This window comes from Patella vulgata, chromosome 2, assembly GCF_932274485.2.
Source record: "Patella vulgata chromosome 2, xgPatVulg1.2, whole genome shotgun sequence".
In the NCBI taxonomy this organism is placed as follows: domain Eukaryota; kingdom Metazoa; phylum Mollusca; class Gastropoda; family Patellidae; genus Patella; species Patella vulgata.
The window spans coordinates 6,628,381-6,648,400 of NC_065880.2; the positions used below are offsets into that span (position 1 = coordinate 6,628,381).

At 40.1% G+C, this 20,020-nt stretch overlaps 1 protein-coding gene and 1 long non-coding RNA gene across 2 annotated transcripts; both read left to right on the forward strand.

Moving 5' to 3' along the window:
• The first annotated feature begins 1,524 nt into the window (after positions 1–1,524).
• Positions 1,525–11,273, forward strand: LOC126810656 (uncharacterized). The gene is made up of 6 exons (XM_056098835.1): positions 1,525–2,325; positions 4,633–4,983; positions 8,848–9,192; positions 9,991–10,062; positions 10,994–11,230; positions 11,266–11,273. The coding sequence occupies exons 1-6, from the start codon at positions 2,265–2,267 to the stop codon at positions 11,271–11,273; spliced, it is 1,074 nt and encodes a 357-aa protein (XP_055954810.1). The 5' UTR covers positions 1,525–2,264.
• A 25-nt stretch (positions 11,274–11,298) lies between these two features.
• On the forward strand, positions 11,299–16,601 carry LOC130010784 (uncharacterized). Its single transcript, XR_008786060.1, has 3 exons — positions 11,299–12,451; positions 13,238–13,322; positions 13,852–16,601. It is a non-coding gene; the product is annotated as an uncharacterized LOC130010784 (long non-coding RNA).
• Positions 16,602–20,020: the final 3,419 nt, after the last annotated feature.

Below are 20,020 nucleotides of genomic sequence, written 5' to 3' on the forward strand. Positions count from 1 at the left end.
ATTCGATATAAGAGTAGGCCGTAGTGCCGCTGTCCGGGCAAAATTTCCCTCATAGCACACTGTATGGCGTATGCCCGTCTTCATTAGCCCAGGTTAGGAGCAGAACAGTAGGACGTTAAACTCCATTTCATTTCATTTCATTTCCGTTATGTACAACTGACAAGGGGACACCATGGTGGAAAATACTCGGTGATACTCCATACCCTAGTGCCATACCCTCGGAGCCACCGGGGATCTTTGTCGATCGACTTAGGTATCGAACCATGCCGCCTGGTTCGTGAGCTAGTGTCATACTCTCTGAGCCACCGCGGCTCACGCCGTCATTATGTAAATGGGATGTGTAGTGGTTGAATGGTTTAACGCGTGTGTGTGATGTCATAGGGTCTGTCATTGAGTTAAGTGGAGTGGTTTCGATTCCCGGCTTGTACGTGTCCAGCCTCACGGGTTTCTCTGGGTCCCTTACACAACCGAAAAGAACATTAAGGAAACATATGTTAGTCCCGAAATGACCCCATTTCTATCGCGTATGCATGATATTTATAATGGAAGACCACTAATAGCTAACTATAAGACCTTATGATGTAAATGCTTCTTCCTTGGACAATTTTCACATCGACTGCCGGAATTCAATTTTTGATATGACGTCAATATTCCAAGATGGTGGCGATAACGTCATGCCCGCGCAGCACAGCAGGACGTTCAAACCAATGTCAATTCATTAGACTATTTTGTACTATTGATACAGCTGTATCATAATTGAACTTTCAGTTAATTTCGCCCACAAACTACGTCATTTCGGGACAAACATGTTTCAATATTTCGCTTGCGCGTAGGGTTTTTCAGGAGATCTTCTGTTCGATCCCTATGTCGGTCGACATAGATCCTCGGTTATTTTCCACCATGATGTCTTCTTTTCAGTGGAAGATCTAGTCATTCGGAAAGAATGAAAAGGTCCCGATGCACGTAAAAGAACGCTTGTCAGTTGGAATTCGATAACAGAGTAGGACGCGCTCCATCTCCACATATGTAGTATCAATTTAATCAGCATGATCCTGTGAATGTTTTAGGCCATTGAATTTGGGCCCTGGGCGAATTTGGGCCTCGGGCGAATTTGGGTCTCGGACGAAATTGGGCCCTAGCGAATTGGGCCCTGGATGAATTTTCGCCCCTGGCGAATTGGACCTTGTTCGAATTTGGAGCCTGGACGAAGCCGGGTATTCTGCTAGTATTATAATATACCTTGTCAAAACTTCAAACATACATAACTTTACTCAGAATAAACGTTGAATACCATTCCTTTTCTTATAGCACGAACGGACAACTTAAAATAACTTGGATTGTAACATCCTACACAAACCAGTGAGAACGGACATCTCTTTATCTAAATCTAACCTAATGCATCTTGAATACAACTAAAAATAAAATAGAGTATAACATCTTACATAAACCACGCCAGTGAGAACATCCTATACTACCTAATCAAGTTAAATACTTCACAATCAACCCGGATGCTATATCACTGTTATTAGTCATTCTTCTCACTTATATATCGTAATAATAATAGTTTATTATACACCAGTAGAAATATATTCTTCGCTGGATGTTTGTGATACGTCTTGTTAGTTCTATCTATGTTCTGATGTACAGTTCTCCATCATAGTCCAATTGGATGTATTAGACTCATTATATCAAAAGAAATATATTTTTCCCTGGATGTTTTTATCTTATGCTGTGTGACATGTATTGTTAGTTCTTTCTATGTTCTGGTGTGCAGTTCTCCACCATGATCCAGTTTGATATATTTGACTAGCTGTATTAAATTAAGCAGCTTTATCTCTGGGAGTATATGAAACAAGAACTGTGGTTTAATTTAACTGGCTGTATTAAATGAAAAAGATAAATTATTTCTCCAGGAGTATATATTGTTGTTGTTAGTTCTGTCTATGTTCTGTTATGCAGTTCTCCACCATGATTCATCCTATATAACGGAAACTATGGTTCATTAAATGAATTGGAATTTTCTGTGGGAGTATATATTGGTATATGCTGTCTACCTAAGATCGTTCAGTTTTCCACCATTGTTGACTGCAACTGTGGTTTAATCAACTCGCCGTATTAAATAAACTAGATTGTTCATTGAGAGGATATATCGACGTGTGCTGTCTACCTATGATTGTGTATTGTTTGTTTTTTCTACGTTTTATTGTGCAGTTTTCCATCATTGCTGACTGAATCTGTGGTTTAATTGATTATAAATACTGATAATGGCGAGATATTTTACTATTCAACTGACTGTATTAACCGTACTGGTTACTAATAGTTACGGTATGTATACAATTCACCTTTATGGGGTTCTGTGGGGTTGGAACTAAATAACATGACATGGGGTTTAACGTCCTACTGTTCTGCACAAAATGGACTTATTTTTGCTTGATAAAGACCAATTAGGAAGCTTCTAGAGTCGAAACGTCGCTATACAGAAATTTTTCTCCATTTTATAAATATTCAAGAAAATTAAATCAACACAACTTCCGTGTATTAGTCTAACTAATATTTGATCTTTATGTTGTCTCGGTTAATAAAGGGTCGCCTGTCCAACCTCGTGGGTTTTATCCGGGTCCTCCGGTTTCCTCCCACTGCTAAAGACCCCTACGCGCAAGCGAATTATGTAAATAAAATTAAACCGTATGTTAGTCCCGAAATGACCTAGTTTGTGTCGAGTGGACGTTAAACCCCATCTCTCTCTCTCTCTCTCTCTCTCTCTCTCTCTCTCGGTTAATAACTCCCATACCGATCTAAGAACCCCAACCCTACCCCTACCACAGACTACAGTATAGCAACGAACACAGGACATTTTATCCAGTCTGTCAGTTACGACGAAGACAATTTCAGATCATATATAACGTAGTGTTCTCGTGGAAACTTTTCTTAACCATAATGTGTAATATAACCTCTGACCCCCGGTTTGATGATAGTATACCCGGCCAATATCACCATATCGACCAAACTGGTATATCGTAGCGATTCTGACTGGCTAACATTCTCACATTTGTTCGTCCAAAACATCCCTGCTATCATACCATGGCATCGATTTTTAGCATACAACAGCATTGCTGTCGTCGCTTGGCATTGCTATCACCCCGTGGCATCGATTTTAGAATACAACAGCATTGCTGTCATTCCTCGGCATCGATTTTAGCACACAACAGGGGAAATCTGTATGAATGATATTTATAATTTAAAACCACCAAAAGCTAACAATGGACTAATAAACACGGGATGGGGTGTGTTTAACGCGTGCGCATTGGATCATAAGGCCGGACATTGAATCAAGTGGCGTGTTGTCGATTTCCCGCCTGTACGTGGCAAGGAATAGGGTCGCCTGTCATACCTCGTAGGTTTTCTCCGGGTCCCCCGGTTTCCTCCCACTGCTAAAGACCCCTATGCGCAAGCGAATGATTGAAATAAAATTGAACCATGTGTTGGTCCCGAAATTACCTAGTTTGTGTCGAGTAGACGTTAAACCCCATTTCTCTCTCTCCCTCTTGTTCAGTCGCAATTTCGGGACATTATCTTGCACGATTTGATATTATTTTTTACTAAGTTGGCTACTCAGGCAATAGTGTCTGCATTGGCCGAGAAAGTTCATTCATATTTTCCGGCGTGGTTCCCCCTTGTCAGTGATGCAGGACGGAGGGCCTGACAAGGACAGCTGTCTAGGCATTCGGATGATACGAAAAACCGAAGTCCCGTGTACACATTGGCGTGCACGTAAAAAATGATCCCTTGACAGTTGGAATTCGATATAAGAGTAGGCCGTAGTGCCGCTGCCCGGGCAAACTTTCCCTCATAGCACACTGTATGGCGTATGGGCGTATGCCCGTCGTCATTAACCAAGTTCAGAGCAAAACAGTAGGACGTTAAACCCCATTTCATTTCATTTATCTCTAAAATAACATGGTGTGTAGTAGAGTCAACATGTCAAGTACCCACTGTCTAACCTTGTTAATACAGGATGTATTTATACATTTATACACAGTGACATATTGTATAGTCTATATAGAGACTTCATCATGACAGTATTATCACACATACAACACAAACCACGTCACGTATAAAGGCCAGGGGTAGGGTGGGGTGGGCTGTGTTGTTGGGGTGGTGATGGCCGAATGGTTAGCACTTGCGCGCTGTACCATAAGGCCTGCCATTGAGTCAACTGGTGCGGTTTCGAATCCCCGGTTGTACGTGACAAGGAGTAGTATCGCCTGGCCAACCTCGTGGGTTTTCTCCGGGTCCTCCGGTCCCCCCCACTACTAAAGACCCCTAGCGCAAGCGAATTATTGAAATAAAATTAAACCATATGACCTAGTTTGTGTCAAATGGACTTTAAACTCTCTCTCTCTCTCTCTCTCTCTCTCTCTCTCTCTCTCTCCCCCTCTCTCTCTCTCTCTAAAGGTCATACATCATGTATCTCAGGATTGGCATCTCACAACGTTGCATATAGAGGCATCAATATGTTCTGTATACGACATACGCCACATCATGTAGAGGCGCCAATATGTTCTGTACACGACACAGACTACTTCATGGGGCATGTTATATACAATATGTTTTATTCATTTTATATTTCAGGACAGGTATATAACAACATTGCGTGTAACGGCGTCAACACGTCCTGTGCACAACACAATCTATGGTGTCGTAACGAGGGCGCATTGGTGATAAAGAGAGCACAATATGGCTATGTTGTACCACAAGCACATTGTGTGTCAGTTAACACAACTTGTACGAACTCGAATTCATGTTGTCGGTACGACAGGTCGGACTGTTTGGTCGACTTTAATGCTAGTGAAATGTCGGATATATATAAATGCAGTGGATTGTCAGGCTGTAAAATTCTGCCCCCACCAAGAGGTGTGGCTAGTAATTGTAGTGATGATAAAGACTACACGTATTCCCGGATTCAACACGGATGCAGCAATGGTAAATATAAATATGTTATGAATAAATAAAATAGGGTTTCACGTCCTGATAGATATATTCGCTGTTAATCTTGTAGAGGCTTTTAGTAACTGGATAGCGGACAATCTGATTAATACACAGATCCTATTTCGTTTCGGTTTTTTTTACAGTTCCAAATTTCGTTTTACTTGTCTTTACTACACTAGGATCTGGAATAGTTGTTATATAACCTGTGTTCTGGCGGATGTGAGGGATTAGCCCTTAGAAACGTTCTGTTGGGGCGAGTTTAAATCGTGAATTGGTGATTGGTTAATCAAATGCCTGACGCGACAGGGTGAAAAGTCGTTCGTATAACCCTTGACGCGATCTCCCACTACAACCGGTCAGATGTTGTTGTACCGGGTGACACAAAAAAGCGTTCATCACCTAAACTTGAATAACGAAGAGGGGTCGTCAGGGACCTCCAGTGGTTCCAGCAGGATGGTGCCACCCCCCACACCTCAAACGAATCATTGGCATGGCTACAGCAGCGTTTCCCTGACCGACTGATCAGCCGCAGGTGTGACCCGGAGTAGTCGCCGCATTCACCGGACTTGGGCGCCCCAGATTTTTATCTGTGGGGATACCTTAAGGACAGGGTGTATGGCAACAACCCCCAGACTATCCCTGATCTGAAGGCAGCAATCACAGCAGCAATAAAAGCGATCCCAAGGGAAGAATGTGGGAGGGTCATCGAGAACTTTGCCCGCCGGATCCAAATGTGCTTGCAACACCGGGGAGCTCATTTAGAGCACATTTTTTGAGCGCCAGTTAAACAAAGAGTTTTTGTGGTACAGACTTGAAACTTTGGAGATGTCTGCTACATAGACTTAACCTAATGTAGCTGAATTTTTGTGTTAATCTAAATAAAATTTTGGAAGTTATTCGATTTTTATTGATGAACGTTTTTTTTTGTGTCACCCTGTAGTAGAGGCCATCAAAGGTTTAATAAAGCGAAACGAAATATAGATCTGTATTTTAATCAGATTGGTTAGCGCAATAAACTAGAACACATAATTATGGAAAACAGCTAATACTACTACTACAGTTTTTGTGACGTTTCGAAGAACATTCTCTCAACTTTATCAAGCTAATACAGTAATACACTAAATGTGGATTTTCTCCGGGTCCTCCGGTTTCCTCTCACTGCTAAAGACCCCTACGCGCATGCGAATTATGTAAATAAAATTAAACCATATGTTAGTACCGAAATGACCTAGTTTGTGTCGAGTGGACGTTAAATCCCATTTCTCTCTCTCTCTCTTTCTCACTCTCTCTCTGAAACTAATATTACAGAAACATCAACTTGTGTTATGTTTTGTTGTGTTAGACTCTGATGAGATTCCAGTAGGACGTTAAACCCCATTTCATTTGTTTTCATTTTTATGTGATGAAATTCTATAGTAGCATTTTATTGTAGGTTCGGCTTAGGAATGTGACATTACGTTGCCCTCCTGCTCATGGACTGCAAATTGGCTAGAGGGTTGGGTGTCCGAATGGTTAACGTGCGCGAGTTTTATCATAAGGTTTGTCATTGCGTCAAATGGCGTGCTTTCGATGTCCAACCTAGTGGGTTTTCTCCGATTCCTCCAACCCCCCCCCCCCCCTGCTAAAGACCCCTACGCGCAAGCGAATTATTGAAATAGAATTGAAGCCCCGAATGACTTAGTTTGTTTCGAGTGGATGTTAACCCCCATTTCTATATCTCTCAAAAATGGCTATGTGGCACCTTGTTGTCAGTGTTGTCACTGTTGGATCAAACATGTGTATATATGACACTGCGCAACATGGCACGACAGCAAATGGGTTATGCAATACTGTCTTATGTAAACGGCGGTATGTCACGCTGGGGGGGGGGGGGGGTCACGACGGCTAAGTGGGTAAGACGCTGGTTCGCTAGCTTGGATGTCGGGTGTTCGATCGCTGCCTTGGCCGAGAAAGTTCATCCAGATATTCGGGCATGTTTCCCCCTTGTCAGTGATGCAGGATGGAGGGTCTGACAAGGACAGCTGTCTAGTCGTTCGGATGGGACTAAAAACCGAGGTCCTGTGTACACATTTCATGCACGTAAAAGATCCCTTGGCAGTTGGAATTTGATATATAAGAGAAAGTCGTAGCGCCGCTGACCGGGCAAAATTTCCATCATAGCACACTGTATGGCGTATGCCCGTCTTCATTAGCCCAGGTTAGGAGCAGAACAGTAGGATGTTGAACCCCATTTCATTGCATGCTGGGTATATAAAATTAATAAGTCCGGAGACAACAAAACTTAATAACATACTAATATATACAACTATAACATCGTAACAGACCTATATAGAGAGAAATGGGGTTTAACGTCCACTCGACACAAACTAGGTCATTTCGGGACTAACACATGGCTCAATTTTATTTCAATAATTCGCTTGTGCGTAGGGGTCTTTAGCAGTGTGTGTGTGTGGGGGGGGGGGGGGCTACTCCTTGTCACCTAAAACCGGGGACTCGAAACCACGCCAGTTGACACAATGAGAGACCTTATGATACATCGCGCACGTGCTAACCGTTCGACCATCCAACCCCCGCTAACAGACTTAGAGGAATTAACATTAAACACAGTTCAACACAATATGTCTACCCTTATTATCGACCGACCGTCTGTCGAGGAAAACGCGCTAGTCTGATTCCAATAAACAGTTTAGATATGCAAGCATTTGTAGGGCGGATTATTACCATACACGGTTAAATTCGGACACCTTCTAGCTACGTCAGCCTGATCTGTCCAATAAGGCAATAGGATGTTATTTTCAAAGAAAACAGACCGGTTGTCAATTGTCGGAAATAGCTGAAGGCGGGATCTGTGGGTGACTCATTCTAGTGTTCTGTGTAGTATCACACGGAAATCTAGATCGTGCCCGAGACAGGGTATGCTTAACTGATTTGGGAATTCGTCAGACACCACATATTATACAGATGACCATATTTAGTCATTCTAACCAGAACGGCACACAAATAATACACAGGTTCCACTACAAGTTTACAAATAATATACAGGCTCAACTACAAGTTTACAAGTAATACACAGGCTCAACTTAAAGTTTGTAAATAATATACAGGCTCAACTACAAGTTTACAAATAATACACGGGCTCGACTACAAGTTTACAATAATACACAAGCTCAACCACAGGTTTACAAATAATGCACAGGATGAACTACAAGTTTACAAAAAATACACAGGCTCGAGAACTACAAGTTTACAAAAAATACACAGACTCAACTACACGTTTACAATAAAACAAAGGTCAACTACAAGTTAACAATTAATCCACAGGATCAACTACAAGTTTACATAAAAATACACAGACTCAACTTCAAGTTTACAATAACACAAAGGTCAACTACAAGTTTACAATAACACAAAGTTCAACTACAAGTTTACAATAAAACACAGGCTCCACTACAAGTTTAAAATATTACAGAGGAAAGACATTCAGCTATATATAATTCTCCGGTATCACAGTTTGGGGGTTGGGTGGTTTAATACGTATGGTTTATATTATTAGATCTGTCAATCAGTCATGGGGCGTGCTTGCAATTCCCTGCACGTACGTGAATATGGTCACCTGTCCAGCCTCCTGGGTTTTCACCGCTTCCTCCGGTTTCCAGAAACGAGCTAGTTTGTGTCGAGTGGACATATTGACACCCCCCTCCCCGACCCTCCCCCTCTCTCTCTCTCTCTCTCTCTCTCTCTCTCCTCCAACTAGGTCATTTCGCGATTAACATAAACATAGTAGAGACTAACATAATATGCTTTAATTGTCCTGGCACACAGAATACAATGTATACGTGTTTGTCTCATCTGTTTCAGCATCTGTAATTATTGATGTTAGTGATAAAAGCACGGAGACAAAAATAAAGAATCAGGTCATAATTAGATATTATAAATATGATGTTGATGGGGATGACGAAACTGGGGGACGAAGTGAAAGTACAGAAATGAAGAAAAAGAAGAAGAAAGATGATGAAACTGATTTAGGATGCCTCTGTAAAGTTTCATTTATAACTTACATATTTTTGTATCAAACTAACGATGATCGTCAACCTATAAATGTGGGTGATTATGAAGCTGAGTCAGACACGTGGTACAAAATAGATGATGGCCGTGTATTTACAATAATATTACCAAAACATAACGTCAATATCACACTTAGAGGTGAGTTAGTCTACATCCAGTATCATACTAAGAGGTGAGTTAGTCTACATCCTGTATCATACTAAGAAATGAGTGAGTCCACATCATCCAGTATCATACTAAGAGATGAATTAGTCTACACCCAGTATCATACTAAGAGGTGGGTTAGTCCTCATCCATAGGTTAGTCTACACTCAGTCTCATACTAAGAGTTGGGTTAATCTACACCCAGTCTCATACTGAGAGTTGGGTTAGCCCACATCCAGTCTCATACTAAGAGTTGGGTTAGCCCACATCCAGTCTCATACTGAGAGTTGGGTTAGACCACACCCAGTCTCATACTAAGAGTTGGGTAAGTCCACATCCAGTATCATACTAAAAGATGGGTTAGACCACACCCAGTCTCATACTTCGAGACATTTCATTTCATTTCATCTTCTACTGTTCTGCTCCTATACTGGGCTAATGAAGAGTGACATACGCCATACAGTGTGCCATGAGGGAAATTTTTCCCGGGCAGCGGCACTATCGCCTACTCTTATATCGAAAACTAACTGCCAAGGGATCTTTTACGCGCATTCCAATGTATACAGCTGTCCTTGTCAAGCCTTCCGTCCTGCATCACTGACAAGGGGGAAATCACGCCGGAAAATCTGGATGGCCTTTCTAGGCCAAGGCAGGGATCGAACACCCGACCTCCAGGCTAGCGAGCCGGCATCTTAACCACCTAGCCACCGTAGCTCCCACCTTAATAAGCACCGAGTCGTCAAATATGTCTATAAATTGACTGTTGATATCAGATATTTAATATTATTTTAGCCAAAAATCAACACCGAAAGATTCAGTCTGTTACATGTGGTTGTTATGTTGAGGATGTTGAAGTGGTTGTAGGTAAGATTATTAACTAATTATTCATACAGAGAGAGGGGGAGAGAGATAGAGAGAGAGAGGGGAGGGAGAGAGAGGGAGAGAGGGGGGGTAAGCACGAACCGGATTTCTTGCTGCGATACATAATAAATAAAATACAGAGGGAGAGGGAGAGAGTGAGGGAGAGAGAGGGAGGGAGAGAGAGAGGGAGAGGGAGAGAGAGAGGAGAGAGAGAGAGGGAGAGGGAGAGAGAGAGAGAGAGGGAGAGGGAGAGAGGGAGAGAGGGAGAGAGAGAGGGAAAGAGAGAGGGGAGGGAGATAGAGAGAGAGAGAGAGGGAGAGAGGGGAAGAGAGAGAGAGAGAGAGAGAGAGGGGGGGGGGGGGGTTAAGCACGAACCGTTATAGCTTAACGATGTTTTTTATCTTTAGGTAACAAATGTTGAACGAAGACAAATCTTATTATTAACCCACCGTTAATCAAATATTTTTAAATGTTATTATTAACCCAACTAATAATAAAATATTGGTGGTAAATCATATTATTAACCCACCGTTAATCAAATATTGGTAAATCTTATTATTAACCCAACCAACAATAAAAATACAACAGATAGAATCCAATATTTATACCCTAAATCCACGAGGACTCTACATATTAAATGTATTACAAAGCGGATATTACATATCCTTTCTTTTCAACATTGAAACATCCGGCAAAAATGTGCAATCATATTGGTGCACTTGCAAATACAATATGCAACTTTAACACGAATGAAAAGGCAGCATTGTTAAAATAAGTTACGTATTCATGAATAAGCGTCCCCTCCCCCCTTTTCAATCACAGAAGAAATTAAAACAAGGATTATTAAGAACGATTTATAAGAATTATCGCATATATAAGCATGGTATTTATTTATTTTCATATTTATTTTACCTCCGATTGGTTTATTTTCTAGGCGATACAAAACGTGAATATTTAAAGAGAGCGAATCAAACCGAAGTTGAGAATTTCTTTATTACAAAAGAAGATGCCGGAAGTGGTAAGGAAACGGTAGATGACGGAGGTGGTGAGGTAACGGGAGGTGGTGAGGTAACGGGAGGTGGTGGAGGTGGTGAGGTAACGGGAGGTGGTGGAGGTGGTGAGGTAACGGGAGGTGGTGGAGGTGGTGAGGAAACGGAAGATGGTGGAAATGGTAAGAAGACACAGGGAAATGGCAAGAGAGCAGAGAGAGATAAAGAGAGAGAGAGAGAGAGAGAGAGAGAGAGAGAGGTTTAACGTCCACTCGACACAAACTAGGTCATTTCGGGACTAACACATGGTTCAATTTTATTTCAATAATTCGCTTGCGCGTAGAGGTCTTTAGCAGTGGGAGGAAAGCGGAGGACCCGGAGAAAACCCACGAGGTTGGGCAAGAGAGCATGCAGCACAAAAGGTTCAAAGTAGGACCGTATGCCAAGTATATTTGAATTAAAACACAAAATTTTCCATAACGTTTATTTAACCAACTTAAAGAGAAGCACGAACTATCGTAACCGGAAGAAAAAAATACGAATGCAAGTCAACAATAAAATGCGTCCATCTTCGGTCAAATTGATTTAAGATTTCCCTTCGTTGCATCAGACCATTAGTTTAAAATTATGTAGGAAAAGAAGTCACGTAGAATTTCGTTAATGGGGGATTGTGGTGAGATTAGAGAAAGATCTGCCAGATCTCACTATAACAGTTAAAAAAAAGATAAAGTAAAGGGAATACGCTGAAAATGCCAGTCAAATTGCTCCATTCTGAACCGAGATATTAGCTTTTTCAATTTTAGGCTAGCCTCGATCATCGTTACAGAAGTCGTACGACAAAAAATGAAATCTCGATTATCCAATTTTATATTCCAATTCGTTAAATATCGTAGGCTAGCGACGGCATCGCGAGTTGATTATAGTCAGGATGAGAGTCTAAACTTATCAATCTGATTCAAACACAGATCCTATTTCGTTTCGATTTTTATAGTTCAAAATTTTGTTTTACTTGTCTTTATTACACTAGGATCTGGAAGAGCTGTTATCATCGACGTGTTCTGAATAGTGTGAAGTTTTAGCCAATGAAACGGTCTGTTACGGTGAGCTTTAGGCGTGTTTTGAACGGAGCTGTGGTTAATCCACTAGTAACATCAATGCTGATTGGTTAATCAAATGTCTGACGTCATAGGTATGACCTCTGACGTGACATATCGCAACAACCAGTCAGATCTTCATGTAGTGTAGGCCATCGAAAGTATATTAAAAATGCGAAACGAAATACAGATCTGTATTTTAATCAGATTGTTAACTTGTTTATTTTTCTGTTGTTATTTATATTACAGACGATAAAGACTCCAACGTAACCAAGAAAAGTCGTCATGACAACTCGCCCCAAAAATCAGGTATTGTTATTATAACTTTATATTCGATCGGATTCGCACAGGCGGAACTATGTTTTTTTTTTAAGAGAGTTGATCACATAACGAACGGGAACAAGATATGCTTTAACACAAAATATAAGGGGGGACTACACTTTTCATTCTAATCTACTGTTTTGAATATGTTATGTTTATTAAAACTAACACTATTCAAACATTTAATTGATGTTCAATAAAAATAGCTGAATTTATTGATTCGATTTAAAGGATAAGATTATCCACATGATACACTTTTCTACACACGTTACGTAATCTATTAGAGTTAGGCTCCTTACTCCCTTAAACCATGGCAGGGGCGGATCCAGTGGGGGTGGGGGGGGGTCAGCTACATAAAACTTTTTGTAAAACAACCTTTTTTATGAGAAAAGTGTCATAATTGTGCTTTATCCTTTATCGTCAGATGATGCGACAGGATGGGCACTCAAAGCGCGAGATAATGATATAGACATATGTGATATCACAATTAATGCTTTGCATCAATAAAATTGAATCGCAACGTCAACGCTCACTGATGATTAAACCCAAAAATGGATAATCGAGACTATGTTTTTTAGTAATGATGATCGAGGTATAGGCTTACAATTCAAAAGCTAATTTGACTGTAATTTTCAACATATTCTATTTACTTATCTAGTTTTTAACTATTATAGTGAGAAGAGTCATCTCTTTATCTAATCTCCCATACTGTCTCTTTCAAGAGATAATTGATATTTTCTTGTTTAAAAATATATTTGATATTTGATATTTCAGACAAGACGGTGTTAATAGTAGGAACAGTACTAGGAAGTCTATGTTTGATTATTGTCATCATCACTATAACAATTATTCTCTTAAGGTTGGTGTATATCTTTCCCGATTTATTATTTGGCTGTTCGGTCCTCTCCCATTGCAATAAAATTTATAATTTTACAATTAGTCCCAAATAACCCAGTTAGTCCGAATGAATGGACGTTTAACACCCATGTACCGAAAACCAGGTCATTTCGGGACTAACATTTTATTTTAATAATTTACCAGCACGGAAGGTTCTTTAGCAGTGGGAGAAACCTGCCAAACGGGAGGAAAACCCACGAGGTGACTATACTCCTTGTCACGTACAATCTTTGGATCGATACCATGCAACTTGACTCAATGATAGGTCGTATTATCTCAAGCGCGTGCGTTAGACGATTCGACTCATACCCGGAAATAGGTCAGCCAAAGCATCGATGTTTGGTTTGGTCGGCTCGTTACGTTAATATTTACTCTTTCAAGAAAACACGATTAAATACGTAAACAAAGCCCATTTAAAATTTTGCCTTTCTATCAATAAATCCGTTTGGTGTGAAGGATCTGTAACTTTTCATTGTCATTTGATTTTATAGGAAGTGGAAAAATAAGAAAGATAATGCCGTTATAAAAAGAGCTACGCCAGACTCCAACCCATCTTCTGTTCACGATCAGCATTACTATCACCCCATAGAACCCAACCATGTGGGTGTTATGGGTGATGTTGAAACCGACAGCCAGGTAGATAACTACAACCATATTGGTGATATTAAAACCAGCAACCAGGTAGATACCAGTACTTACAACCATATTGGTGATATTAAAACCGACAGTCAGGCAGATACTTACAACCATATTGGTGATATTAAACCCAGTAGCCAGGCAGATACTTACAACCATATTGGTGATATTAAACCCAGCAACCAGGTAGATACCAGTACTTACAACCATATTGGTGATATTAAAACCGGCAACCAGGTAGATACCAGTACTTACAACCATATTGGTGATATTAAAACCGGCAACCAGGCAGATACTTACAACCATATCGGTGATATTAAAACCAACAGCCAGGTAGATACTTACAACCATATTGGTGATATTAAACCCAGTAGCCAGGCGGATACTTACAACCACATTGGTGATATTAAAACCGGCAACCAGGCAGATACTTACAACCATATCGGTGATTTTAAAACGAGCAACCCAGGAGATACCAGCAACTACGACCATATTGGTGATAATAAAACCGCCAACCCGGCAGATACCAGCAACTACGACCAGTAGTTCCCGTACCATTAAAATTTAGTGGGATCTCGCGTTTCTTATATTTCTGAGTTTTAATTTTGATATGATTTTTAATATCGTGTTATATTTATATAATTAGAGGATTTAAACTCCTTTATCAACTCCTTTGATTTGTGTCAAAATACAATTGGGTTGATAAAGCAGGGCTTATAGGAATAATTGTTTCTAGAGCAGATTAAAGATGCATTATGTAAGATGTAAATAAAGAGAGAGTGAGTGAGAGAGAGAGAGAAAGAGAGAGAGAGAGAGATGGGGTTTAACGTCCACTCGACACAAACTAGGTCATTTCGGGACTAACATATGGTTTAATTTTATTTCAATAATTCGCTTGCGCGTAGGGGGTTTAGCAGTGGGAGGAAACCGGAGGACCCGGAGAAAACCCACGAGGTTGGACAGGCGACCCTACTCCTTGTCACGTACAAGAGAGAGAGAAGAGAGAGAGAGAGAGAGAGAGAGAGAGAGGGGGAGGTAACATCCACTCGTTACTAATATATGGTTAAATATTTTCTTTCAATAATTCGCTTGCGCATAGGGATTTGTAGCAGTTGTGGGAGATAAAGCAGGGAATCGAAACTACGCCACTTGACTCAATGGTAGACCGTCTGATACAACGAGCACGCGTTAACCATTCGGCCACCCATTCTCCTTTAGATAAAGAGCTGACCGTTCTTGCTATACGTATCAACGATAAAGCCAAATTAATATTTTGAAAATGTAATTCAAATAATTTTAATCTGAGCAAAGTTCTAAATGTTGAAAAATGTAGCGTAGATTGGTCATTATTGTAGCAACCGTACTGGACAAACGAGACTATCAGTGTTAAAGTTCAATTTTTTAGATCTTGCGGGCGATTAATTCCATTTTAATCTCTATCATTGAACGGTCTATAGTGCGTTGATGGGCTGACCATGTTAATAAATGTCTAAATAATAGTTTATATAACATTTGAAGCCATAGATTTGTACTAGGCAGATTTTGCTCTTACATAATGCATCTTTAAGCGAAAGTCTCGTTGTTTTTGGCAAACTGCGTCGACAGTTGAAACAAAATCGGTTATATAGACTTAGATTCCAAAGTTTAGTTTTGATACAAATCGAAGAGATTTCGCCATTTCATGAACATAAAACTGTTTTGTTGATGATTTTTTTTTTATATTACAAGATTACAATTTCGTTCCTTTGACATATTTTATTAAAGTTATTCTATTTAAGTTTTTTTAAGTTATATGTACCTGATCAGACATGGTAGTTGTGTAGTAATAATATTTTCAGTTACCTGATAGTAGTGATAGTAAAAGTACTTCGATCAGTCAGGAGGTAATTGGTGGTTGACTAGCTAACCGGATGTGGACAGTTTGCTTGAAACGTCTTATACTGGACGTGGGCGTGGCCTGCCTGTGTTTTTGTTCCCCCTAAACGATCGCCATTCTTCCTCTATAAATTGCAAACAAGTATGGCGGTCGTTTAGGGCGTTACCTTTTTTTATTTAATTATTTCTGTAGTTTTGTAATCGGAGTTCAGCTTTAAGGAGCATGTCGATTTACCTTGAGCCATGTTGAGTTATTTTGAGCTATGTTAAAGTTATTATATTTAAGGAGCATGTTGATTTACTTTGAGCTATTTTGAGTTATTTTGGACTATGTTAAAGTTATTATATTTAAGGTGCATGTTGATTTACCTTGAGCTATGTTGAGTTATTTTGAGCTATGTTAAAGTTATTATATTTAAGGAGCATGTTGATTTACCTTGAGCTATGTTGAGTTATTTTGGACTATGTTAAAGTTATTATATTTAAGAAATTATATTTAAGTTATTATATTTAAGGAATAGGTTGATTTATTTTAAGTGAGATCTGTTGGGGGTTAGGGGTAAATATGGTTTGAATACTTTATTTTTTGGGGGCTAATGTTTATTTTTTGTTCAATTTGTTTTTTTGCTATCTGAAGATCAATCTAGATCGCATCAATCCAATTTGATTCAACGTCTGTATATTGTCATGCTTTAATGCGAATAAACTAATATTATTATTATTATTATTATTATTATTAGTAGTAGTAGTAGTAGTAGGGGTACCCCCACATCCACCCCACCCCACAAAACTAGAATATATCCTCCAAAACAACAACAGAGAGAGGGGATTTAACGTCCACTGGACATTTCGTGACTAACATTGTTCAATTTTATTTCAATAATTCGCTTACGCGTAGGGGTCTTTAGCAGTGGGAGGAAATCGGAGAACCCGGAAAACACACACGAGGTTGGGCATGCGACCCTACTCCTTGTCACGTACAAGCGGGGAATCGAAATCACACTACTCGACTCAAAGACAGGCCGCGTTAACCGTGCGGCCACCCAAACCTGAAAGTTATATACGGAATTGGGAAAGAATATAAGCGGGCAAGACGTGACTGGTCCCTGTTTGGCCCCCTTGTTGGACGAGAATCTTGGTCGAGATATTCCGGCGTAGTAGTCCCTTGTCAGTGATGTTGGATAGAGGGCCTGAAAAGGGACAATGCATAGCCGTTCGGACTTGACGAAAATCCGAGGTTCCGCGTACACATTGACGTGAACATGAAGGAACCCTTGGCAGTTGGCATTCGGTTCACCTACAAGCGGGGAATCGAAACCACGTCACGTGACTCAGTGACAGACCTTATGATGTAAATGCCTGTTCCTTGGACAATTTTCACATCGACTGCCGGAATTCGATTTTTGATATAACGTCAATATTCCAAGATGGTGGCGATAACGTCATGCCCGCGCAGCACAGCAGGACGTTCAAACATTGATACAGCTGTATAATGATTGAACTTTCTGTTAATTCCGCCCACCATAAAGTCTTGACCAATCTTATATCAGAAGGGAGTCACGATGGCTAAGTGGGTAAGACGCTGGCTCGCTAGCCTGGAGGTCGGGTGTTCAATCCCTGCCTTGGCCGTGAAAGTTCATCCAGATTTTCCGGCGTGGTTTCCCCCTTGTCAGTGATGCAGGACGGAAAGCCTGACACGGACAGCTGTCTAGTCCTTCGGATGAGACGAAAAACCGAGGTCCCATGTATACATTGGAATGCACATAAAAGATCCCCTGGCAGTTGGAATTCGATATAAGAGTAGGCAATAGTGCCGCTGCCCGGGCAAAATTTCCCTCATTGCACACTGTATGGCGTATGCTCGTCTTCATTAGCCCAGTCGGAGCAGAACAGAAGGACGTTAAACCCCATTTTATTCATCAGAAATGTACGATGATCTAGACCATGATACTAGAATCGAACCACATCAATCTGGTTATCAAGGATTTCCTAAATATATATATATGAACCAACCAAGTCGGGTAATCAAATATACGACGGACGCAGGAGATTCGCTAACGTTAAGCAACCAACTGTTATATCGCGACATGAAACTACCATGAATGATCTTAATGTTTCAAGTTACGTATTCATATGAATACATCAATATTTATCTTGTTCTAACTACTCCAAATTATATTTTTTAAATGATTATAATATTAATTGAAAATGGCAGAGAGAGGGCCTGTTCATCAATCCCATTCAGTTATCCTGAATAAAAATGCTGTTTAAAAAAAAAAAAAAAAATGACCAGCGGCCTTAAAGGCTGGCGAGCCGCCGTGGCTCAACGTGCAGGATGGGGTGATTTCCCCTTCTCAGTGGGTGTAGGATGGAGTGATGTCCCCTTGTTAGTTGGTTTAGGATGGAGTGATCTCCGCTTGTCAGTGGGTCTAGGAATGAGTGATGTCTCTTTGTCAGTGGGACTAAGACTAGTAATTATTTCCCCTTATTTCATGATGTAGTGCGAGTTATAAATAGACAATTTTTCCCTTAATTTTTTTCTCCCCTCTTCCTGCATTTTGGGTTGTCTTTTTGGTCTAAAAATGGAGAAAAGCTATCAAATTTGCAATTTCATAGCAGTTTTGGGTATTACTGATGATTTTACAGTGTCTTTCTGCAGAGGAGTCATTGTATCGGAAGTGAGACTTTCACCCCAGTCAACTTCAAATCCCCGTAGCAAAAAATCTAAATGGTCGACCCCCTACAAGTTTATGATGAGGAGATTGCCAAATGGGGCCCCCATTGTGCCTATAAAGATTGGAACCAACGGAATGTTGAACAAAAAGCCACAGCCTGTGATGTTACAGCCATTTAACATTGAAGTCAATAGGCAAATAATTGCTAGTCTTAGTCCAGTGGATGTAGGATGGAGTGATCTCCACTTGTCGGTGGGTGTAGGATGGAGTGATGTCTCCTTGTCAGAATGGAGAGTGTTACAAGTACAGTGTCTAGTTGGTTAGATGGTCGAAAAGCCGAGGCCTTTTGTACGGATTGGAGTGCACGAAAAACGACCTTTCATGGTTGGAATTCGATATAGTAGACCGTAATGCAGCTGTCCGTACGCCAGTCTTAATTAACCTGGTCGGTGTAATAAAGTAGAACTTTAAACCCCATTTCAGGCATTTCAGCGTGGTTGTAAATGGTTTCTGAATAGCAGGCGGTGGAATAATCGCTAAATTCATAAGACTTAACCCATGACCCACCTAACTTGAAAAAAGTTTTTTTTGGTCATTTTTCGTCGATTTTTTTTCGGTATTTTCCGGTACATTTTGGAATTGTGCAGTATTTTTCGGATTTTTTCGGTATATACAGCCGTTTTATTGTTATGTCTGTAAAAGTAGCAAGTTTAATAGACCCTCTCTCTAAACCAAATCTTATCAAAGCTTCAAACATACACAACTTAAAGGCTCAATACCACTCATGTTGTAACTGAATAATATGTCCCAATCTTTATTCTGGTCAACAAATTGTACTATTTTACAATATTTCAATTAATTGATGATACAAATTTCATCTTAACACACCTAATTTAAAAAATTGGAAAAATTCAACTAAATGATTTGAAAAGCCTGACGTAAAGCTTTTCACATGTGCCTTGGATTTAAAAATATTTTTGAACCCTTTGTTTAAGTAAAATAGGATTTAATGGACAATTTACACAACAGGTAGTACACTTAAACATCTAATACTTAAAATAAGGCTATGTTTTATTTTCTGGAGCTGTCAACCCAGCAAGAGTGATATTGTCCCTTTAAGCCCAGAATAAAGTAATTTGATGGAAATTTTGAATATGTTCATATCTTTCGAACTATTAAAGCACGAACGGACATCTCTTTATCTAAATCTTAAATGACGCGTCTTGAAAACAACTTAAAATAAAAGTGAGTTAAACATCCTACACAAACCGCACCAGGCGGACATCTCTTTATCTAAAAACTTATATGATGTATCTTTAATAACATAAAAATAAAATGGGCGGTAACATCCTATGGGGGGTTGAATGGCCGAATGGTTAGCACTTGCGCGTTGTATCATGCATGAGGCCTGTCATTGAGTTAACTGGCGTGGTTTCGAATCCCCGGTTGTACGTGACAAGGAGTAGGGTTACCT

Excerpts from the sequence above, each read along its gene's own strand:
- LOC126810656 (XM_056098835.1), top strand. The coding sequence starts at position 2,265 with ATGGCGAGATATTTTACTATTCAACTGACTGTATTAACCGTACTGGTT. Across the intron at positions 2,326-4,632 it reads ACTGGTTACTAATAGTTACG|GACAGGTATATAACAACATT; the intron begins GTATGTATACAA and ends TTTATATTTCAG. Across the intron at positions 10,063-10,993 it reads GGATGTTGAAGTGGTTGTAG|GCGATACAAAACGTGAATAT; the intron begins GTAAGATTATTA and ends TTTATTTTCTAG.